General features: G+C 35.7%; 1 protein-coding gene across 1 annotated transcript in view; it reads left to right on the top strand.

Moving 5' to 3' along the window:
• The first annotated feature begins 3,873 nt into the window (after positions 1 to 3,873).
• The window catches only part of LOC139125436 (uncharacterized), a 58,042-nt gene continuing 36,739 nt past the window's right edge, over positions 3,874 to 25,176 (top strand). The window contains exons 1-17 of the mRNA XM_070691517.1: positions 3,874 to 3,885; positions 4,775 to 4,942; positions 5,776 to 5,913; positions 6,404 to 6,440; positions 7,397 to 7,526; positions 8,394 to 8,530; positions 10,005 to 10,169; positions 11,005 to 11,139; positions 12,613 to 12,793; positions 13,611 to 13,747; positions 15,218 to 15,382; positions 16,218 to 16,355; positions 17,832 to 17,996; positions 20,448 to 20,612; positions 21,443 to 21,580; positions 23,080 to 23,226; positions 24,055 to 24,192. Of these exons, the coding sequence (XP_070547618.1) occupies positions 3,874 to 3,885; positions 4,775 to 4,942; positions 5,776 to 5,913; positions 6,404 to 6,440; positions 7,397 to 7,526; positions 8,394 to 8,530; positions 10,005 to 10,169; positions 11,005 to 11,139; positions 12,613 to 12,793; positions 13,611 to 13,747; positions 15,218 to 15,382; positions 16,218 to 16,355; positions 17,832 to 17,996; positions 20,448 to 20,612; positions 21,443 to 21,580; positions 23,080 to 23,226; positions 24,055 to 24,192 (2,296 nt within the window). The remainder of the gene's footprint in view (positions 3,886 to 4,774; positions 4,943 to 5,775; positions 5,914 to 6,403; positions 6,441 to 7,396; positions 7,527 to 8,393; positions 8,531 to 10,004; positions 10,170 to 11,004; positions 11,140 to 12,612; positions 12,794 to 13,610; positions 13,748 to 15,217; positions 15,383 to 16,217; positions 16,356 to 17,831; positions 17,997 to 20,447; positions 20,613 to 21,442; positions 21,581 to 23,079; positions 23,227 to 24,054; positions 24,193 to 25,176) is intronic.

The raw sequence follows: 25,176 nt of genomic DNA, 5'->3' as shown, positions 1-25,176 counted from the left end.
TTCTCTCCTCGAAACTGCTCATGTTCTAGCCTTTGCACCCGCTCATTAGTTCTCTTCACTTCCATTTCCAAAGATTGCAAAGATGCTGTTTGCGCTTTTACTGTTTCTGCAAGTCCTTGTATTCCTTCAACTGTCAATGTCATCATTTTCATAGTTTGGGTCAGTTGGTTTTCTCCTCTTTCCTGCTGATCTGTTTCTGCTGACTTTGTAACTTGCTGTGTCCTCCCAGATAACTGTCGTTTCATCTTTGGATTACCAATTCTCTCTTTTGTTTCTTGCTCAATATTTCTCGCAAAGTGTAGTAGTTTGTCGAAACTGACGCCAACCCTCATCTCGGATCGAAGAACATCATGTACTCTATCATCCCGCAGACCACGCCAAAACACAGTCTTTAGAGTTTCATCTATTACGTTTTGATGAATACCACCTCGCCTTCTGACTGTATGAATCTCAGCTTCAAGTCGATTACCATATTGTGCAACAGTTTCACCCTCTCGCTGTTGGTTGTTGCTGTAGAATTTTTCAAGTAACATCGCTCCAGTTTCAACCTCACCAAAGCTAATTTCTAATTTCTCTAGGATCTGTTCAAATGTGGCATCTTTAGGCAGATTCATTATCATTTTAGCTGCTGAACCCTTCAGAGACTTCCTTACAGCTTGTTTAACCACTGTCTGTCTATATGTAGGATCCTGTCGCAAACAGTCAACTTCATATTTCCAGGTTTCAAAGTCTGTGTCACCTTTTCGATCAGGATCGCCCGAAAAAGTTGCTAACTTTGGAGGTTGGTACCATGACATTGGTGTTTCCTGCAATTACTACCACCCATGTTGTTAGGCTGGTTTACATCAGGACGTTGTCCACGTTGCTCACTACTTTGATACTCGTCAGTACTTGTTTCAAACGAAAGTCGTTGAAGTTCACGTTTCATAGCTGCAGCCTCTGCTCTAAGTCTTTCTTGTTTCTGCACCAACTCTCTCATTCTAACCACTTCTAACTCCTGTTGTTTAATGGACTGTTCCATCTCCCTTAACCCAACTTCTGCAGAAGCTATTGTATTTCTTTTCTTAAGCTGTTCCTCTGCTTCAGTTAACCACTTTGGTGTCGTATCTAATGAAGTGAGCCGCCTTCTTAACTGGCCACGTCCCCGTCCAACACCCTTTTCAATACCACTTGATTCAGCTAAAACTTGGAACCACTAAGGCCAGTCAGTGTACCAGAGGTTTCTAGGTCAACTACCAAATGTTCAACCTCATCGATCAACCCATGTTCTGGTATTCCACCTTCAGCCATTTTTCACACTACTATTTGATCAAGTACCTATTCACTTAAATAAGATAAATTCTAAAGAAAAAATAGAAAGTCTTTACATACATACTACTTTGAGTTACATGCAAATCTCAATAGTCAATAAACTCTATGGCAACACAATTTACTTGTACAAAAATACAATATACAAAATGAAATATGCTTGCTCCTAACCAACACAAATTCTCTTTTGTTCTCCAAATACCCCAGGCCCCACGTTGGGCGCCAAATATGTAACCGATTTTCTATTACCCGACTTTATGAAATAGAATTAGTTGCATAGAATAATTTATTTTGGGTCTGGGGTTTGGCGTTGGCATCTATAAAGTATAGTGTGAAGTAGACAATGTACATGAACAATATATACAACAAACGAATTTCAGATTTTGATGCGCATCTACATATAATTCACAATAAACCTTACAAAAAAAATACAAATAATCCCTCGAAAACATTCAATAATTAAGTTCATTCACAAAATTTCACGACATAGCTGGAAGTGTGGCAAATAAATATATCCAACCATATAAATTAATTCAAATGCACTTTTCAATTACACGTGGTATGATTTAACTATGCACAAATATTTTGCAACAGTGTAAATTCAAATTTGATGCAATACCAAGAAATATACAGAATTCTACATTAAGAAGAAGTTTCTCAATATTCCGGTTACTTATTCAGCATACAATGAGTAACTAAATCCCAGAAACTGCATATATTCTCAATTGAAAGTCAAATCAATATAATGAACTTTTCAATTACACGTGGTTTGATTTCAATATGCACAAACTTGGCAACAGTAGAAATTCAAATTTGATGCAATACCAAGAAATATACAGAATTCTATATTAAGAAGGAGTTTCTCAATATTCCGGTTACTTATTCAGCATACAATGAGTAACTAAATCACAGAAACTGCATATATTCTCAATTGAAAGTCAAATCAATATGATGAATTCATGTGAATGTATTGCGTTATCAAATGTGGCAATTGAATATCTCGAAAAATACTGTATCACGTGAATTGAACACAAAAAAATATTACAGGCATAAAGAAAATATTCATAACTATAGGAAAATGTTCACGACGACATTAATACAGCACAGGAACAGTCCAAAGGCCGCCTCTTCATACAGGATACTATGATGATTCAGCAATAAACGGTAGACCATATTCACTTCTACAGTTACCATTGATAATTATCAACACTGACGTCTACCATTACCACGTCCACACTACCGCTCAAACAGCAATACTGACATCGGATAATACCAATAGTATTCACACTTTTACCATTACCACTTAATACACCATAGCCATACTCAAGTCCGTACACCATCACCATGAATACACAGCAATACTGAAGTCTGCAATTACCATTTACTGCTCGCCACTGCCACTCATATACAGCAATAACACTGTCTGTATTCACCATTCAAAGTGTAGGACATTAGAATACAAGGGTCGGCAAATTCATGGCAGTCAAGTTGCAACTCACAGTAAACTCAGTAGGCTCTACATACAGTTTTACATCATATTATTGATACCAGTGTTGCAGCACTTACTTCATAAAATACTGTTCTGTCGGGTCAATAACCACACACGAACATAATTCCACTTGGAGGTAGACGCACGCTGCCGTTGTAGGGCTTCACTCACACCCTGGTTTGGTCACAGTAGCTGCCTGAAGACACCTGTTGATACGTGTCCACTTGAACCCATGCCTTGGAAAGTTCCACTCACGACAAGACAATAGACCAGCTGGTTACACAGGACGCACACTAAACATGCTGCTATCTTCTTCAGGTCCGAGGCGCTTCTTCCTTTCATAGAATAGTAGACTCTCCTTTTATACTCGCACCACCCAATCACAGCTAATTAATCAAATACATCCGCCAATAATTAATTCATTGAATATCAAGGAAACTTCAAAGTTCTCTCCAACCACTTGAAACCATTTGACTGTTCAGTATACTTGACTGATTCCAAACATAGTTGTGATCCACTGATGTTCCAATAATGAAATAAGTCCAGAACATCCTCTTTTATTAGGGCCTATATTTGCCTCTTTAGTTTCCGCATAATTAGTTCAGTAATATACATATAGTAAAGGTCACCAAAAGGTCATCCAGGGTTCGTAAGTCACTGACCGGTTAGAACGCCACCATCGGCCAGAGCATGAATAATTTCATCTTGTTACAGAAACAAAGTTAGGACACTGACTAAGTCGAATAGATAAGTTTGGTTAAGATCCGAATGGCTCTACAAAGGGACACTTTGTTTCTCAAAACGAGTTTGTGAGCCCTATTACTTTTCAACAGTGACAAAATCATAAGAGAGACGAAAAGTGATACGATACAAAAAAACAAGAGACATACGCTGAAAGCTAGCATCAAGTGCAACAAAAACTGTAACATCCTAAAAAATTTCTGAAGAATAAAATAATTTGTCTGCAACTACTGCACAATAGTTGTCAACAGCTGATGTATTCCACAGTGCGTTCCCTCGTAAGTAAGACGAAGCAAAATCCTATCTATGTTCACGCGGTTTATTCGAATATAAGCATGGCTTGCAGAGTGAGAATAATTAATTTTCTGAGGTTGATGATATCGTTGACTTTGGAACGTTCATGTGTTGAGAAAGATTAACGAATATTCTTTTTTAAATCGTTCAGGTGTCAAAGGACACATAGGTTATAGGATTCATGGGATTCATCCGGGTAAACGACATAGATTTAATGAACACTAACTGCTAGTGAAATCATAATTTGTAAATATCGCTGCCAAATAATTGGGTGTTGATTTAGACAGTAAAACAAACATTATTATTTTTAATCCATACCTCGCATACCAAAGATCTGACATGATGTGAAGAGTTTATTGTTGAAAATAATCTTTTGGTAACAAATTCACCTTAAAAGTACTTCAAAATACGCCTCGTTTTCAATCGGGTTTGAACCAACAACATACGGCATCAGTCGCCTAGCGGAGAAGCCACAGAGAGAACCGCTCGGCTAAATCCCCACTCTCAAAAAAGAGTGGTTCACCAGCCAGCTAAGTTGTTATATTTTCGAGCTGAGACCGCTCCACACGTTGTAGAGTTCATGAAGCACTCACTCACGCATGCCCACTTTCACACATCGCTCATAGAAACTTTATCGAAGCGAAGCAACGAATACGTCGCTTTAACCGTTCAGCCGTCGCTAAATACAACATCTTTCACAATCTATGGATTAGACATATCCCATCTACCATTTAGTAAAACTATGCCCTAATTTTCAACAAAAATTATATAAATAATAACACAAAAACACACACTTAATACATTTTGGGTTAATATCTGTACAATTATTGATCACCCGTGGCAATTAACATCTCTTTTAAATCGACGAAATATCTCTTTTATTTAAAATACGTCTATTAACAGCCGCTTAACAAGAATATATACGTTTGATCTACTGAACAGATTTCTCATCTTGTCAAGCTTCACCTGAATCGGAAGAGGAAAACAAAGGCGAAGATAATCATAGTAAGGAAGCAGAGTCAGAGACAATTACAGCTGATACCGAAGGAGGGCGTATATGTGATGCAGACAGGAGAGTTGGAGATGAGAATATTGGTGTCGAAAATAGCGGTAAGAGTTTGAGGACGTGATAGAGCTTGCATGTTCACTGTTTACTATTTTAAATTGTCCACATTGATTAAAAGTGTGTACTTTTATGTACTCTTTCAAGTAGAACATTATGTTTTTGATCTCCGATTTGTTAGATTCGCTTTGTAGTAAACACATTATTTCTTATTCTTGATATCCCTCTTCGCTTTATTTATTCTGAAAAAGTATAGCATTGTGCGCATACAAATTTTTGACAGTCACAAAATTTCATAGGTCAGTAATGTAAAATGTTGATGCCTTTACAAAAGGACATATTATAATTCAAACTCCGCCTGTTAGCCATTACTTTCGTACAGCCACAAAATCAAAACAGATAGCAAGAAAAAGGAGACAACAAAAACAATACAGGCAGGTTAAAAGCGAGCATAAAATGCAACAAAAACAACATTTTCTTCAATCCATAGCTGACAGAGCAAAGACCTGGATGATTACGATTAGATCATTGTGGAAAATAATCTATATGAAACACATTCATCTTAAAAGTACTTTAAACTCCAGCCGTCATTACAATAGAATGTCTTTCAAGATATACAGACTACACATATCCGTTCTGCCAATTAATAAAACTTTGCTCTTATTTTCAAAACACAACAAAAAAAATAATAAAAACACAAAAACACACAGTGCATTTTGGTAAATATTTGTACAGTTATTTATCACCAGTGGCAATAAACATCTCTTTGAAAATCGACGAAATACCATTTTTAGTGAAAAACCATACATTAACAGCCGCTTTAAAAGAACAAAATTCTTTGACCTACTGAACTGATGGTCATCTTGTCAACCACCACCAGAATTGGAAAAGGAAAGCAAAGGCCACAAAAAATATGGCGAAGCAGACTCAGAGACAAATACGGCTGATATATGAAGGAGGGCCTATATTTGATGCACACAAGGGCGGTAAAGAGGAGATCTGGGTGAAGAAAACAATGGTAAGAGTTTGAGAACAAGATACAGCTGGCATACGCACTAAATACTTTTTTTAATTGTTCATGTAGATGGATGAAAAGCGGGTAGTACCGTTTAATGTTTTAATGAGTAAAATTATGTTTTGACCTTCCAATTGTTAGATTTGCTTTGAAGCAAAAAAAAAAATATTTTTTCTCAAAATCGTCTTCGCTTTATTTTTCGAACATAATATTAAGTAATTTACGAAACAAAGTTAGGACACTGACTAAGTCGAATAGATAAGTTTGGTTAAGATCCGAATGGCTCTACAAAGGGACACTTTGTTTCTCAAAACGAGTTTGTGAGCCCTATTACTTTTCAACAGTGACAAAATCATAAGAGAGACGAAAGTGATACGATACAAAATAACAAGAGACATACGCTGAAAGCTAGCATCAAGTGCAACAAAAACTGTAACATCCTAAAAAATTTCTGAAGAATCAAAATAATTTGTCTGCAACTACTGCACAATAGTTGTCAACAGCTGATGTATTCCACAGTGCGTTCCCTCGTAAGTAAGACGAAGCAAAATCTGATCTATGTTCACGCGGTTTATTCGAATATAAGCATGGCTTGCAGAGTGAGAATAATTAATTTTCTGAGGTTGATGATATCGTTGACTTTGGAACGTTCATGTGTGAGAAAGATTAACGAATATTCTTTTTTAAATCGTTCAGGTGTCAAAGGACACATAGGTTATAGGATTCATGGGATTCATCCGGGTAAACGACATAGATTTAATGAACACTAACTGCTAGTGAAATCATAATTTGTAAATATCGTGCCTAATAATTGGGTGTTGATTTAGACAGTAAAACAAACATTATTATTTTTAATCCATACCTCGCATACCAAAGATCTGACATGATGTGAAGAGTTTATTGTTGAAAATAATCTTTTGGTAACAAATTCACCTTAAAAGTACTTCAAAATACGCCTCGTTTTCAATCGGGTTTGAACCAACAACATACGGCATCAGTCGCCTAGCGGAGAAGCCACAGAGAGAACCGCACGGCTAAATCCCCACTCTCAAAAAAGAGTGGTTCACCAGCCAGCTAAGTTGTTATATTTTCGAGCTGAGACCACTCCACACGTTGTAGAGTTCATGAAGCACTCACTCACGCATGCCCACTTTCACACATCGCTCATAGAAACTTTATCGAAGCGAAGCAACGAATACGTCGCTTTAACCGTTCAGCCGTCGCTAAATACAACATCTTTCACGATCTATGGATTAGACATATCCCATCTACCATTTAGTAAAACTATGCCCTAATTTTCAACAAAAATTATATAAATAATAACACAAAAACACACACTTAATACACTTTGGGTTAATATCTGTACAATTATTGATCACCCGTGGCAATTAACATCTCTTTTAAATCGACGAAATATCTCTTTTATTTAAAATACGTCTATTAACAGCCGCTTAACAAGAATATATACGTTTGATCTACTGAACAGATTTCTCATCTTGTCAAGCTTCACCTGAATCGGAAGAGGAAAGCAAAGGCGAAGATATTCATAAGGAAGCAGAGTCAGAGACAATACAGCTGATACCGAAGGAGGGCGTATATGTGATGCAGACAGGAGAGTTGGAGATGAGAATATTGGTGTCGAAAATAGCGGTAAGAGTTTGAGGACGTGATAGAGCTTGCATGTTCACTGTTTACTATTTTAAATTGTCCACATTGATTAAAAGTGTGTACTTTTATGTACTCTTTCAAGTAGAACATTATGTTTTTGATCTCCGATTTGTTAGATTCGCTTTGTAGTAAACACATTATTTCTTATTCTTGATATCCCTCTTCGCTTTATTTATTCTGAAAAAGTATAGCATTGTGCGCATACAAATTTTTGACAGTCACAAAATTTCATAGGTCAGTAATGTAAAATTTTGATGCCTTTACAAAAGGACATATTATAATTCAAACTCCGCCTGTTAGCCATTACTTTCGTACAGCCACAAAATCAAAACAGATAGCAAGAAAAAGGAGACAACAAAAACAATACAGGCAGGTTAAAAGCGAGCATAAAATGCAACAAAAACAACATTTTCTTCAATCCATAGCTGACAGAGCAAAGACCTGGTATGATTCGATTAGATCATTGTGGAAAATAATCTATATGAAACACATTCATCTTAAAAGTACTTTAAACTCCAGCCGTCATTACAATAGAATGTTTTTCAAGATATACAGACTACACATATCCGTTCTGCCAATTAATAAAACTTTGCTCTTATTTTCAAACAACACAACAAAAAAAATAATAAACACAAAAACACACAGTGCATTTGGGTAAATATTTCTACAATTATTTATCACCAGTGGCAATAAACATCTCTTTGAAAATCGACGAAATACCATTTTAGTGAAAAACCATACATTAACAGCCGCTTTATAAGAACAAAATTCTTTGACCTACTGAACTGATGGCTCATCTTGTCAACCACCACCAGAATTGGAAAGGAAAGCAAAGGCCACAAAAAATATGGCGAAGCAGACTCAGAGACAAATACGGCTGATATTGAAGGAGGGCCTATATTTGATGCACACAAGGGCGGTAAAGAGGAGAATCTGGGTGAAGAAAACAACGGTAAGAGTTTGAGAACAAGATACAGCTGGCATACGCACTTAATACTTTTTTTAATTGTTCATGTAGATGGATGAAAAGCGGGTAGTACCGTTTAAATTATGTTTTGACCTTCCAATTGTTAGATTTGCTTTGAAGCAAAAAAAAAAAAAATATTTTTTTCTCAAAATACGTCTCGCTTTATTTTTTCGAACATAATATTAAGTAATTTACGAAACAAAGTTAGGACACTGACTAAGTCGAATAGATAAGTTTGGTTAAGATCCGAGTGGCTCTACAAAGGGACACTTTGTTTCTCAAAACAAGTTTGTGAGCCCTATTACTTTCAACAGTGACAAAATCATAAGAGAGACGAAAAGTGATACGATACAAAATAACAAGAGACATACGCTGAAAGCTAGCATCAAGTGCAACAAAAACTGTAACATCCTAAAAAATTTCTGAAGAATGAAAATAATTTGTCTGCAACTACTGCACAATAGTTGTCAACAGCTGATGTATTCCACAGTGCGTTCCCTCGTAAGTAAGACGAAGCAAAATCCTATCTATGTTCACGCGGTTTATTCGAATATAAGCATGGCTTGCAGAGTGAGAATAATTAATTTTCTAAAGTTGATGATATCGTTGACTTTGGAACGTTCATGTGTTGAGAAAGATTAACGAATATTCTTTTTTAAATCGTTCAGGTGTCAAAGGACACATAGGTTATAGGATTCATGGGATTCATCCGGGTAAACGACATAGATTTAATGAACACTAACTGCTAGTGAAATCATAATTTGTAAAATATCTTGCCAAATAATTGGGTGTTGATTTAGACAGTAAAACAAACATTATTATTTTTAATCCATACCTCGCATACCAAAGATCTGACATGATGTGAAGAGTTTATTATTGAAAATAATCTTTAGGTAACAAATTCACCTTAAAAGTACTTGAAAATACGGCTAGTTTTCAATCGGGTTTGAAGCCACGACATACGGCATCAGTCGCCTAGCGGAGAGGCCACAGAGAGAACCGCTCGGCTAAATCCCCACTCTCAAAAAAGAGTGGTTCACCAGCCAGCTAAGTTGTCATATTTCTGGCTGAGACCGCTCCACACGATGTAAAGTTCGTGAAGCACTCACTCACGCATGCCCACTTTCACACATCGCACATACAAACTTTATCGTGGCGAAGCAACAAATACGTCGCTTTAAACCGTTCAGCCGTCGCTAAATACAACATCTTTCGCGATCTATAGATTAGACATATCCCATCTACCATTTAGTAAAACTTTGCCCTAATTTTCAACAAAAATTATATAAATAATAACACAAAAACACACACTTAATACACTTTGGGTTAATATCTGTACAATTATTGATCACCCGTGGCAATTAACATCTCTTTTAAATCGACGAAATATCTCTTTTATTTAAAATACGTCTATTAACAGCCGCTTAACAAGAATATATACGTTTGATCTACTGAACAGATTTCTCATCTTGTCAAGCTTCACCTGAATCGGAAGAGGAAAACAAAGGCGAAGATAATCATAAGGAAGCAGAGGCAGAGACAAATACCGCTGATACCGAAGGAGGGCGTATATGTGATGCAGACAAGAGAGTTGGAGATGAGAATATTGGTGTCGAAAATAGCGGTAAGAGTTTGAGGACGTGATAGAGCTTGCATGTTCACTGTTTACTATTTTAAATTGTCCACATTGATTAAAAGTGTGTACTTTTATGTACTCTTTCAAGTAGAACATTATGTTTTTGATCTCCGATTTGTTAGATTCGCTTTGTAGTAAAACACATTATTTCTTATTCTTGATATCCCTCTTCGCTTTATTTATTCTGAAAAAGTATAGCATTGTGCGCATACAAATTTTTGACAGTCACAAAATTTCATAGGTCAGTAATGTAAAATTTTGATGCCTTTACAAAAGGACATATTATAATTCAAACTCCGCCTGTTAGCCATTACTTTCGTACAGCCACAAAATCAAAACAAGATAGCAAGAAAAAGGAGACAACAAAAACAATACAGGCAGGTTAAAAGCGAGCATAAAATGCAACAAAAACAACATTTTCTTCAATCCATAGCTGACAGAGCAAAGACCTGGTATGATTCGATTAGATCATTGTGGAAAATAATCTATATGAAACACATTCATCTTAAAAGTACTTTAAAACTCCAGCCGTCATTACAATAGAATGTCTTTCAAGATATACAGACTACACATATCCGTTCTGCCAATTAATAAAACTTTGCTCTTATTTTCAAACACAACAAAAAAAATAATAAAAACACAAAAACACACAGTGCATTTGGGTAAATATTTGTACAATTATTTATCACCAGTGGCAATAAACATCTCTTTGAAAATCGACGAAATACCATTTTTAGTGAAAAACCATACATTAACAGCCGCTTTATAAGAACAAAATTCTTTGACTACTGAACTGATGGCTCATCTTGTCAACCACCACCAGAATTGGAAAAGGAAAGCAAGGCCAAAAAATATGGCGAAGCAGACTCAGAGACAAATTTGGCTGATATAGAAGGAGGGCCTATATTTGATGCACACAAGGGCGGTAAAGAGGAGAATCTGGGTGAAGAAAACAACGGTAAGAGTTTGAGAACAAGATACAGCTGGCATACGCACTTAATACTTTTTTTAATTGTTCATGTAGATGGATGAAAAGCGGTAGTACCGTTTAAATTATGTTTTGACCTTCCAATTGTTAGATTTGCTTTGAAGCAAAAAAAAAAAAATATTTTTTTCTCAAAATACGTCTTCGCTTTATTTTTTCGAACATAATATTAAGTAATTTACGAAACAAAGTTAGGACACTGACTAAGTCGAATAGATAAGTTTGGTTAAGATGCGAGTGGCTCTACAAAGGGACACTTTGTTTCTCAAAACGAGTTTGTGAGCCCTATTACTTTTCAACAGTGACAAAATCATAAGAGAGACGAAAAGTGATACGATACAAAATAACAAGAGACATACGCTGAAAGCTAGCATCAAGTGCAACAAAAACTGTAACATCCTAAAAAATTTCTGAAGAATGAAAATAATTTGTCTGCAACTACTGCACAATAGTTGTCAACAGCTGATGTATTCCACAGTGCGTTCCCTCGTAAGTAAGACGAAGCAAAATCCTATCTATGTTCACGCGGTTTATTCGAATATAAGCATGGCTTGCAGAGTGAGAATAATTAATTTTCTAAAGTTGATGATATCGTTGACTTTGGAACGTTCATGTGTTGAGAAAGATTAACGAATATTCTTTTTTAAATCGTTCAGGTGTCAAAGGACACATAGGTTATAGGATTCATGGGATTCATCCGGGTAAACGACATAGATTTAATGAACACTAACTGCTAGTGAAATCATAATTTGTAAAATATCTTGCCAAATAATTGGGTGTTGATTTAGACAGTAAAACAAACATTATTATTTTTAATCCATACCTCGCATACCAAAGATCTGACATGATGTGAAGAGTTTATTATTGAAAATAATCTTTAGGTAACAAATTCACCTTAAAAGTACTTGAAAATACGGCTAGTTTTCAATCGGGTTTGAAGCCACGACATACGGCATCAGTCGCCTAGCGGAGAGGCCACAGAGAGAACCGCTCGGCTAAATCCCCACTCTCAAAAAAGAGTGGTTCACCAGCCAGCTAAGTTGTCATATTTTCTGGCTGAGACCGCTCCACACGATGTAAAGTTCGTGAAGCACTCACTCACGCATGCCCACTTTCACACATCGCACATACAAACTTTATCGTGGCGAAGCAACGAATACGTCGCTTTAACCGTTCAGCCGTCGCTAAATACAACATCTTTCGCGATCTATAGATTAGACATATCCCATCTACCATTTAGTAAAACTTTGCCCTAATTTTCAACAAAAATTATATAAATAATAACACAAAAACACACACTTAATACACTTTGGGTTAATATCTGTACAATTATTGATCACCCGTGGCAATTAACATCTCTTTTAAATCGACGAAATATCTCTTTTTTTAAAATACGTCTATTAACAGCCGCTTAACAAGAATATATACGTTTGATCTACTGAACAGATTTCTCATCTTGTCAAGCTTCACCTGAATCGGAAGAGGAAAACAAAGGCGAAGATAATCATAAGGAAGCAGAGGCAGAGACAAATACCGCTGATACCGAAGGAGGGCGTATATGTGATGCAGACAAGAGAGTTGGAGATGAGAATATTGGTGTCGAAAATAGCGGTAAGAGTTTGAGGACGTGATAGAGCTTGCATGTTCACTGTTTACTATTTTAAATTGTCCACATTGATTAAAAGTGTGTACTTTTATGTACTCTTTCAAGTAGAACATTATGTTTTTGATCTCCGATTTGTTAGATTCGCTTTGTAGTAAACACATTATTTCTTATTCTTGATATCCCTCTTCGCTTTATTTATTCTGAAAAAGTATAGCATTGTGCGCATACAAATTTTTGACAGTCACAAAATTTCATAGGTCAGTAATGTAAAATTTTGATGCCTTTACAAAAGGACATATTATAATTCAAACTCCGCCTGTTAGCCATTACTTTCGTACAGCCACAAAATCAAAACAGATAGCAAGAAAAAGGAGACAACAAAAACAATACAGGCAGGTTAAAAGCGAGCATAAAATGCAACAAAAACAACATTTTCTTCAATCCATAGCTGACAGAGCAAAGACCTGGTATGATTCGATTAGATCATTGTGGAAAATAATCTATATGAAACACATTCATCTTAAAAGTACTTTAAACTCCAGCCGTCATTACAATAGAATGTCTTTCAAGATATACAGACTACACATATCCGTTCTGCCAATTAATAAAACTTTGCTCTTATTTTCAAACACAACAAAAAAAATAATAAAAACACAAAAACACACAGTGCATTTGGGTAAATATTTGTACAATTATTTATCACCAGTGGCAATAAACATCTCTTTGAAAATCGACGAAATACCATTTTTAGTGAAAAACCATACATTAACAGCCGCTTTATAAGAACAAAATTCTTTGACCTACTGAACTGATGGCTCATCTTGTCAACCACCACCAGAATTGGAAAAGGAAAGCAAAGGCCACAAAAATATGGCGAAGCAGACTCAGAGACAAATTTGGCTGATATAGAAGGAGGGCCTATATTTGATGCACACAAGGGCGGTAAAGAGGAGAATCTGGGTGAAGAAAACAACGGTAAGAGTTTGAGAACAAGATACAGCTGGCATACGCACTTAATACTTTTTTTAATTGTTCATGTAGATGGATGAAAAGCGGGTAGTACCGTTTAAATTATGTTTTGACCTTCCAATTGTTAGATTTGCTTTGAAGCAAAAAAAAAAAAATATTTTTTTCTCAAAATACGTCTTCGCTTTATTTTTCGAACATAATATTAAGTAATTTACGAAACAAAGTTAGGACACTGACTAAGTCGAATAGATAAGTTTGGTTAAGATGCGAGTGGCTCTACAAAGGGACACTTTGTTTCTCAAAACGAGTTTGTGAGCCCTATTACTTTTCAACAGTGACAAAATCATAAGAGAGACGAAAAGTGATACGATACAAAATAACAAGAGACATACGCTGAAAGCTAGCATCAAGTGCAACAAAAACTGTAACATCCTAAAAAATTTCTGAAGAATGAAAATAATTTGTCTGCACTACTGCACAATAGTTGTCAACAGCTGATGTATTCCACAGTGCGTTCCCTCGTAAGTAAGACGAAGCAAAATCCTATCTATGTTCACGCGGTTTATTCGAATATAAGCATGGCTTGCAGAGTGAGAATAATTAATTTTCTAAAGTTGATGATATCGTTGACTTTGGAACGTTCATGTGTTGAGAAAGATTAACGAATATTCTTTTTTAAATCGTTCAGGTGTCAAAGGACACATAGGTTATAGGATTCATGGGATTCATCCGGGTAAACGACATAGATTAATGAACACTAACTGCTAGTGAAATCATAATTTGTAAAATATCTTGCCAAATAATTGGGTGTTGATTTAGACAGTAAAACAAACATTATTATTTTTAATCCATACCTCGCATACCAAAGATCTGACATGATGTGAAGAGTTTATTATTGAAAATAATCTTTAGGTAACAAATTCACCTTAAAAGTACTTGAAATACGGCTAGTTTTCAATCGGGTTTGAAGCCACGACATACGGCATCAGTCGCCTAGCGGAGAGGCCACAGAGAGAACCGCTCGGCTAAATCCCCACTCTCAAAAAAGAGTGGTTCACCAGCCAGCTAAGTTGTCATATTTTCTGGCTGAGACCGCTCCACACGATGTAAAGTTCGTGAAGCACTCACTCACGCATGCCCACTTTCACACATCGCACATACAAACTTTATCGTGGCGAAGCAACGAATACGTCGCTTTAACCGTTCAGCCGTCGCTAAATACAACATCTTTCGCGATCTATAGATTAGACATATCCCATCTACCATTTAGTAAAACTTTGCCCTAATTTTCAACAAAAATTATATAAATAATAACACAAAAACACACACTTAATACACTTTGGGTTAATATCTGTACAATTATTGATCACCCGTGGCAATTAACATCTCTTTTAAATCGACGAAATATCTCTTTTATTTAAAATACGTCTATTAACAGCCGCTTAACAAGAATAATACGTTTGATCTACTGAACAGATTTCTCATCTTGTCAAGCTTCACCTGAATCGGAAGAGGAAAACAAAGGCGAAGATAATCATAAGGAAGCAGAGGCAGAGACAAATACCGCTGATACCGAAGGAGGGCGTATATGTGATGCAGACAAGAGAGTTGGAGATGAGAATATTGGTGTCGAAAATAGCGGTAAGAGTTTGAGGACGTGATAGAGCTTGCATGTTCACTGTTTACTATTTTAAATTGTCCACATTGATTAAAAGTGTGTACTTTTATGTACTCTTTCAAGTAGAACATTATGTTTTTGATCTCCGATTTGTTAGATTCGCTTTGTAGTAAAACACATTATTTCTTATTCTTGATATCCCTCTTCGCTTTATTTATTCTGAAAAAGTATAGCATTGTGCGCATACAAATTTTTGACAGTCACAAAATTTCATAGGTCAGTAATGTAAAATTTTGATGCCTTTACAAAAGGACATATTATAATTCAAACTCCGCCTGTTAGCCATTACTTTCGTACAGCCACAAAATCAAAACAGATAGCAAGAAAAAGGAGACAACAAAAACAATACAGGCAGGTTAAAAGCGAGCATAAAATGCAACAAAAAACAACATTTTCTTCAATCCATAGCTGACAGAGCAAAGACCTGGTATGATTCGATTAGATCATTGTGGAAAATAATCTATATGAAACACATTCATCTTAAAAGTACTTTAAACTCCAGCCGTCATTACAATAGAATGTCTTTCAAGATATACAGACTACACATATCCGTTCTGCCAATTAATAAAACTTTGCTCTTATTTTCAAACACAACAAAAAAAAATAATAAAAACACAAAAACACACAGTGCATTTGGGTAAATATTTGTACAATTATTTATCACCAGTGGCAATAAACATCTCTTTGAAAATCGACGAAATACCATTTTTAGTGAAAAACCATACATTAACAGCCGCTTATAAGAACAAAATTCTTTGACCTACTGAACTGATGGCTCATCTTGTCAACCACCACCAGAATTGGAAAAGGAAAGCAAAGGCCACAAAAAATATGGCGAAGCAGACTCAGAGACAAATTTGGCTGATATAGAAGGAGGGCCTATATTTGATGCACACAAGGGCGGTAAAGAGGAGAATCTGGGTGAAGAAAACAACGGTAAGAGTTTGAGAACAAGATACGCTGGCATACGCACTTAATACTTTTTTTAATTGTTCATGTAGATGGATGAAAAGCGGGTAGTACCGTTTAAATTATGTTTTGACCTTCCAATTGTTAGATTTGCTTTGAAGCAAAAAAAAAAAAAATATTTTTTTCTCAAAATACGTCTTCGCTTTATTTTTTCGAACATAATATTAAGTAATTTACGAAACAAAGTTAGGACACTGACTAAGTCGAATAGATAAGTTTGGTTAAGATGCGAGTGGCTCTACAAAGGGACACTTTGTTTCTCAAAACGAGTTTGTGAGCCCTATTACTTTTCAACAGTGACAAAATCATAAGAGAGACGAAAAGTGATACGATACAAAATAACAAGAGACATACGCTGAAAGCTAGCATCAAGTGCAACAAAAACTGTAACATCCTAAAAAATTTCTGAAGAATGAAAATAATTTGTCTGCAACTACTGCACAATAGTTGTCAACAGCTGATGTATTCCACAGTGCGTTCCCTCGTAAGTAAGACGAAGCAAAATCCTATCTATGTTCACGCGGTTTATTCGAATATAAGCATGGCTTGCAGAGTGAGAATAATTAATTTCTAAAGTTGATGATATCGTTGACTTTGGAACGTTCATGTGTTGAGAAAGATTAACGAATATTCTTTTTTAAATCGTTCAGGTGTCAAAGGACACATAGGTTATAGGATTCATGGATTCATCATCCGGGTAAACGACATAGATTTAATGAACACTAACTGCTAGTGAAATCATAATTTGTAAAATATCTTGCCAAATAATTGGGTGTTGATTTAGACAGTAAAACAAACATTATTATTTTTAATCCATACCTCGCATACCAAAGATCTGACATGATGTGAAGAGTTTATTATTGAAAATAATCTTTAGGTAACAAATTCACCTTAAAAGTACTTGAAAATACGGCTAGTTTTCAATCGGGTTTGAAGCCACGACATACGGCATCAGTCGCCTAGCGGAGAGGCCACAGAGAGAACCGCTCGGCTAAATCCCCACTCTCAAAAAAGAGTGGTTCACCAGCCAGCTAAGTTGTCATATTTTCTGGCTGAGACCGCTCCACACGATGTAAAGTTCGTGAAGCACTCACTCACGCATGCCCACTTTCACACATCGCACATACAAACTTTATCGTGGCGAAGCAACAAATACGTCGCTTTAACCGTTCAGCCGTCGCTAAATACAACATCTTTCGCGATCTATAGATTAGACATATCCCATCTACCATTTAGTAAAACTTTGCCCTAATTTTCAACAAAAATTATATAAATAATAACACAAAAACACACACTTAATACACTTTGGGTTAATATCTGTACAATTATTGATCACCCGTGGCAATTAACATCTCTTTTAAATCGACGAAATATCTCTTTTATTTAAAATACGTCTATTAACAGCCGCTTAACAAGAATATATACGTTTGATCTACTGAACAGATTTCTCATCTTGTCAAGCTTCACCTGAATCGGAAGAGGAAAGCAAAGGCGAAGATAATCATAAGGAAGCAGAGTCAGAGACAAATACCGCTGATACCGAAGGAGGGCGTATATGTGATGCAGACAAGAGAGTTGGAGATGAGAATATTGGTGTCGAAAATAGCGGTAAGAGTTTGAGGACGTGATAGAGCTTGCATGTTCACTGTTTACTATTTTAAATTGTCCATATGATTAAAAGTGTGTACTTTTATGTACTTTTTCAAGTAGAACATTATGTTTTTGATCTCCGACTTGTTAGATTCGCTTTGTTGTAAACACATTATTTCTTATTCTTGATATCCCTCTTCGCTTTATTTATTCTGAAAAAGTATAGCATTGTGCGCATACAAAGTTTGACAGTCACAAAATTTCATAGGTCAGTAATGTAAAATGTTGATGCCTTTACAAAAGGACTATTATAATTCAAACTCCGCCTGTTAGCCATTACTTTCGTACAGCCACAAAATCAAAACAGATAGCAAGAAAAAGGAGACAACAAAAACAATACAGGCAGGTTAAAAGCGAGCATAAAATGCAACAAAAACAACATTTTCTTCAATCCATAGCTGACAGAGCAAAGACCTTGCATGATACGATTAGATCATTGTGGAAAATAATCTATATGAAACACATTCACCTTAAAAGTACTTTAAACTCCAGCCGTCATTACAATAGAATGTATTTCAAGATATACAGATTACACATATCCGTTCTGCCAATTAATAAAACTTTGCTCTTATTTTCAAACACAACAAAAAAAATAATAAAAACACAAAAACACACAGTGCATTTGGGTAATATATTTGTACAATTATTTATCACCAGTGGCAATAAACATCTCTTTGAAAATCGACGAAATACCATTTTTAGTGAAAAACCATACATTAACAGCCGCATTAAAAGAACAAAATTCTTTGACCTACTGAACTGATGGCTCATCTTGTCAACCACCACCAGAATTGGAAAAGGAAAGCAAAGGCCACAAAAAATATGGCGAAGCAGAATCAGAGACAAATACGGCTGATATGAAGGAGGGCCTATATTTGATGCACACAAGGGCGGTAGAGAGGAGAATGTGGTGAAGAAAACAACGGTAAGAGTTTGAGAACAAGATACAGCTGGCATACGCACTAAATACTTATTTTAATTGTTCATGTAGATGGATGAAAAGCGGGTAGTACCGTTTAATGTTTTAATGTGTAAAATTATGTTTGACCTTCCAATTGTTAGATTTGCTTTGAAGCAAAAAAAAAAAAATTTTTTCTCAAAACTTCGTCTTCGCTTTATTTTTTCGAACATAATATTAAGTAATTTACGAAACAAAGTTAGGACACTGACTAAGTCGAATAGATAAGTTTGGTTAAGATCCGAATGGCTCTACAAAGGGACACTTTGTTCTCAAAACGAGTTTGTGAGCCCTATTACTTTTCAACAGTGACAAAATCATAAGAGAGACGAAAAGTGATACGATACAAAATAACAAGAGACATACGCTGAAAGCTAGCATCAAGTGCAACAAAAACTGTAACATCCTAAAAAATTTCTGAAGAATCAAAATAATTTGTCTGCAACTACTGCACAATAGTTGTCAACAGCTGATGTATTCCACAGTGCGTTCCCTCGTAAGTAAGACGAAGCAAAATCTGATCTATGTTCACGCGGTTTATTCGAATATAAGCATGGCTTGCAGAGTGAGAATAATTAATTTCTGAGGTTGATGATATCGTTGACTTTGGAACGTTCATGTGTTGAGAAAGATTAACGAATATTCTTTTTTAAATCGTTCAGGTGTCAAAGGACACATAGGTTATAGGATTCATGGGATTCATCCGGGTAAACGACATAGATTTAATGAACACTAACTGCTAGTGAAATCATAATTTGTAAATATCGTGCCTAATAATTGGGTGTTGATTTAGACAGTAAAACAAACATTATTATTTTTAATCCATACCTCGCATACCAAACATCTGACATGATGTGAAGAGTCTATTGTTGAAAATAATCTTTTGGTAACAAATTCACCTTAAAAGTACTTCAAAATACGCCTCGTTTTCAATCGGGTTTGAACCAACAACATACGGCATCAGTCGCCTAGCGGAGAAGCCACAAGAGAGAACCGCTCGGCTAAATCCCCACTCTCAAAAAAGAGTGGTTCACCAGCCAGCTAAGTTGTTATATTTTCGAGCTGAGACCGCTCCACACGTTGTAGAGTTCATGAAGCACTCACTCACGCATGCCCACTTTCACACATCGCTCATAGAAACTTTATCGAAGCGAAGCAACGAATACGTCGCTTTAACCGTTCAGCCGTCGCTAAATACAACATCTTTCGCGATCTATAGATTAGACATATCCCATCTACCATTTAGTAAAACTTTGCCCTAATTTTCAACAAAAATTATATAAATAATAACACAAAAACACACACTTAATACACTTTGGGTTAATATCTGTACAATTATTGATCACCCGTGGCAATTAACATCTCTTTTAAATCGACGAATATCTCTTTTATTAAAATACGTCTATTAACAGCCGCTTAACAAGAATATATACGTTTGATCTACTGAACAGATTTCTCATCTTGTCAAGCTTCACCTGAATCGGAAGAGGAAAGCAAAGGCGAAGATAATCATAAGGAAACAGAGTCAGAGACAATTACAGCTGATACCGAAGGAGGGCGTATATGTGATGCAGACAGGAGAGTTGGAGATGAGAATATTGGTGTCGAAAATAGCGGTAAGAGTTTGAGGACGTGATAGAGCTTGCATGTTCACTGTTTACTATTTTAAATTGTCCACATTGATTAAAAGGTGTACTTTTATGTACTTTTTCAAGTAGAACATTATGTTTTTGATCTCCGATTTGTTAGATTCGCTTTGTTGTAAACACATTATTTCTTATTCTTGATATCCCTCTTCGCTTTATTATTCTGAAAAAGTATAGCATTGTGCGCATACAAAGTTTTGACAGTCACAAAATTTCATAGGTCAGTAATGTAAAATGTTGATGCCTTTACAAAAGGACCTATTATAATTCAAACTCCGCCTGTTAGCCATTACTTTCGTACAGCCACAAAATCAAAACAGATAGCAAGAAAAAGGAGACAACAAAAACAATACAGGCAGGTTAAAAGCGAGCATAAAATGCAACAAAAACAACATTTTCTTCAATCCATAGCTGACAGAGCAAAGACCTGGCATGATACGATTAGATCATTGTGGAAAATAATCTATATGAAACACATTCACCTTAAAAGTACTTTAAACTCCAGCCGTCATTACAATAGAATGTATTTCAAGATATACAGACTACACATATCCGTTCTGCCAATTATAAAACTTTGCTCTTATTTTCAAACACAACAAAAAAAATAATAAAAACACAAAAACACACAGTGCATTTTGGGTAAATATTTGTACAATTATTTATCACCAGTGGCAATAAACATCTCTTTGAAAATCGACGAAATACCATTTTTAGTGAAAAACCATACATAACAGCCGCATTAAAAGAACAAAATTCTTTGACCTACTGAACTGATGGCTCATCTTGTCAACCACCACCAGAATTGGAAAAGGAAAGCAAAGGCCACAAAAAATATGGCGAAGCAGAATCAGAGACAAATACGGCTGATATTGAAGGAGGGCCTATATTTGATGCACACAAGGGCGGTAGAGAGGAGAATCTGGGTGAAGAAAACAACGGTAAGAGTTTGAGAACAAGATACAGCTGGCATACGCACTAAATACTTATTTTAATTGTTCATGTAGATGGATGAAAAGCGGGTAGTACCGTTTAATGTTTTAATGTGTAAAATTATGTTTTGACCTTCCAATTGTTAGATTTGCTTTGAAGCAAAAAAAAAAAAAATTTTTCTCAAACTTCGTCTTCGCTTTATTTTTTCGAACATAATATTAAGTAATTTACGAAACAAAGTTAGGACACTGACTAAGTCGAATAGATAAGTTTGGTTAAGATCCGAATGGCTCTACAAAGGGACACTTTGTTTCTCAAAACGAGTTTGTGAGCCCTATTACTTTTCAACAGTGACAAAATCATAAGAGAGACGAAAAGTGATACGATACAAATAACAAGAGACATACGCTGAAAGCTAGCATCAAGTGCAACAAAAACTGTAACATCCTAAAAAATTTCTGAAGAATCAAAATAATTTGTCTGCACTACTGCACAATAGTTGTCAACAGCTGATGTATTCCACAGTGCGTTCCCTCGTAAGTAAGACGAAGCAAAATCTGATCTATGTTCACGCGGTTTATTCGAATATAAGCATGGCTTGCAGAGTGAGAATAATTAATTTTCTGAGGTTGATGATATCGTTGACTTTGGAACGTTCATGTGTTGAGAAAGATTAACGAATATCTTTTTTAAATCGTTCAGGTGTCAAAGGACACATAGGTTATAGGATTCATGGGATTCATCCGGGTAAACGACATAGATTTAATGAACACTAACTGCTAGTGAAATCATAATTTGTAAATATCGTGCCTAATAATTGGGTGTTGATTTAGACAGTAAAACAAACATTATTATTTTAATCCATACCTCGCATACCAAACATCTGACATGATGTGAAGAGTCTATTGTTGAAAATAATCTTTTGGTAACAAATTCACCTTAAAAGTACTTCAAAATACGCCTCGTTTTCAATCGGGTTTGAACCAACAACATACGGCATCAGTCGCTAGCGGAGAAGCCACAGAGAGAACCGCTCGGCTAAATCCCCACTCTCAAAAAAGAGTGGTTCACCAGCCAGCTAAGTTGTTATATTTTCGAGCTGAGGACCGCTCCACACGTTGTAGAGTTCATGAAGCACTCACTCACGCATGCCCACTTTCACACATCGCTCATAGAAACTTTATCGAAGCGAAGCAACGAATACGTCGCTTTAACCGTTCAGCCGTCGCTAAATACAACATCTTTCACGATCTATGGATTAGACATATCCCATCTACCATTTAGTAAAACTATGCCCTAATTTTCAACAAAAATTATATAAATAATAACACAAAACACACACTTAATACACTTTGGGTTAATATCTGTACAATTATTGATCGCCCGTGGCAATTAACATCTCTTTTAAATCGACGAAATATCTCTTTTATTTAAAATACGTCTATTAACAGCCGCTTAACAAGAATATATACGTTTGATCTACTGAACAGATTTCTCATCTTGCAAGCTTCACCTGAATCGGAAGAGGAAAGCAAAGGCGAAGATAATCATAAGGAAACAGAGTCAGAGACAATTACAGCTGATACCGAAGGAGGGCGTATATGTGATGCAGACAGGAGAGTTGGAGATGAGAATATTTGTGTCGAAAATAGCGGTAAGAGTTTGAGGACGTGATAGAGCTTGCATGTTCACTGTTTACTATTTTAAATTGTCCACATTGATTAAAAGTGTGTACTTTTATGTACTCTTTCAAGTAGAACATTATGTTTTTGATCTCCGATTTGTTAGATTCGCTTTGTAGTAAACACATTATTTCTTATTCTTGATATCCCTCTTCGCTTTATTTATTCTGAAAAAGTATAGCATTGTGCGCATACAAATTTTTGACAGTCACAAAATTTCATAGGTCAGTAATGTAAAATTTTGATGCCTTTACAAAAGGACATATTATAATTCAAACTCCGCCTGTTAGCCATTACTTTCGTACAGCCACAAAATCAAAACAGATAGCAAGAAAAAGGAGACAACAAAAACAATACAGGCAGGTTAAAAGCGAGCATAAAATGCAACAAAAACAACATTTTCTTCAATCCATAGCTGACAGAGCAAAGACCTGGCATGATTCGATTAGATCATTGTGGAAAATAATCTATATGAAACACATTCATCTTAAAAGTACTTTAAACTCCAGCCGTCATTACAATAGAATGTCTTTCAAGATATACAGACTACACATATCCGTTCTGCCAATTAATAAAACTTTGCTCTTATTTTCAAACACAACAAAAAAAATAATAAAACACAAAACACACAGTGCATTTGGTAATATTTGTACAATTATTTATCACCAGTGGCAATAAACATCTCTTTGAAAATCGACGAAATACCATTTTTAGTGAAAAACCATACATTAACAGCCGCTTTATAAGAACAAATTCTTTGACCTACTGAACTGATGGCTCATCTTGTCAACCACCACCAGAATTGGAAAAGGAAAGCAAAGGCCACAAAAAATATGGCGAAGCAGAATCAGAGACAAATTTGGCTGATATAGAAGGAGGGCCTATATTTGATGCACACAAGGGCGGTAAAGAGGAGAATCTGGGTGAAGAAAACAGCGGTAAGAGTTTGAGAACAAGATACAGCTGGCATACGCACTTAATACTTTTTTTAATTGTTCATGTAGATGGATGAAAAGCGGGTAGTACCGTTTAAATTATGTTTTGACCTTCCAATTGTTAGATTTGCTTTGAAGCAAAAAAAAAAAAATTTTTTTTCTCAAAATACGTCTTCGCTTTATTTTTCGAACATAATATTAAGTAATTTACGAAACAAAGTTAGGACACTGACTAAGTCGAATAGATAAGTTTGGTTAAGATCCGAGTGGCTCTACAAAGGGACACTTGTTTCTCAAAACGAGTTTGTGAGCCCTATTACTTTTCAACAGTGACAAAATCATAAGAGAGACGAAAAGTGATACGATACAAAATAACAAGAGACATACGCTGAAAGCTAGCATCAAGTGCAACAAAAACTGTAACATCCAAAAAAATTTCTGAAGAATCAAAATAATTTGTCTGCAACTACTGCACAATAGTTGTCAACAGCTGATGTATTCCACAGTGCGTTCCCTCGTAAGTAAGACGAAGCAAAATCCTATCTATGTTTACGCGGTTTATTCGAATATAAGCATGGCTTGCAGAGTGAGAATAATTAATTTTCTAAAGTTGATGATATCGTTGACTTTGGAACGTTCATGTGTTGAGAAAGATTAACGAATATTCTTTTTTAAATCGTTCAGGTGTCAAAGGACACATAGGTTATAGGATTCATGGGATTCATCCGGGTAAACGACATAGATTTAATGAACACTAACTGCTAGTGAAATCATAATTTGTAAAATATCTTGCCAAATAATTGGGTGTTGATTTAGACAGTAAAACAAACATTATTATTTTTAATCCATACCTCGCATACCAAAGATCTGACATGATGTGAAGAGTTTATTATTGAAAATAATCTTTAGGTAACAAATTCACCTTAAAAGTACTTGAAATACGGCTAGTTTTCAATCGGGTTTGAAGCCACGACATACGGCATCAGT

This window comes from Ptychodera flava, assembly GCF_041260155.1.
Source record: "Ptychodera flava strain L36383 chromosome 3 unlocalized genomic scaffold, AS_Pfla_20210202 Scaffold_25__1_contigs__length_14229661_pilon, whole genome shotgun sequence".
NCBI lineage: Eukaryota > Metazoa > Hemichordata > Enteropneusta > Ptychoderidae > Ptychodera > Ptychodera flava.
The sequence above is the reverse complement of the archived record's forward strand: the minus strand, read 5'-3'. Positions and strand labels throughout refer to the sequence as shown.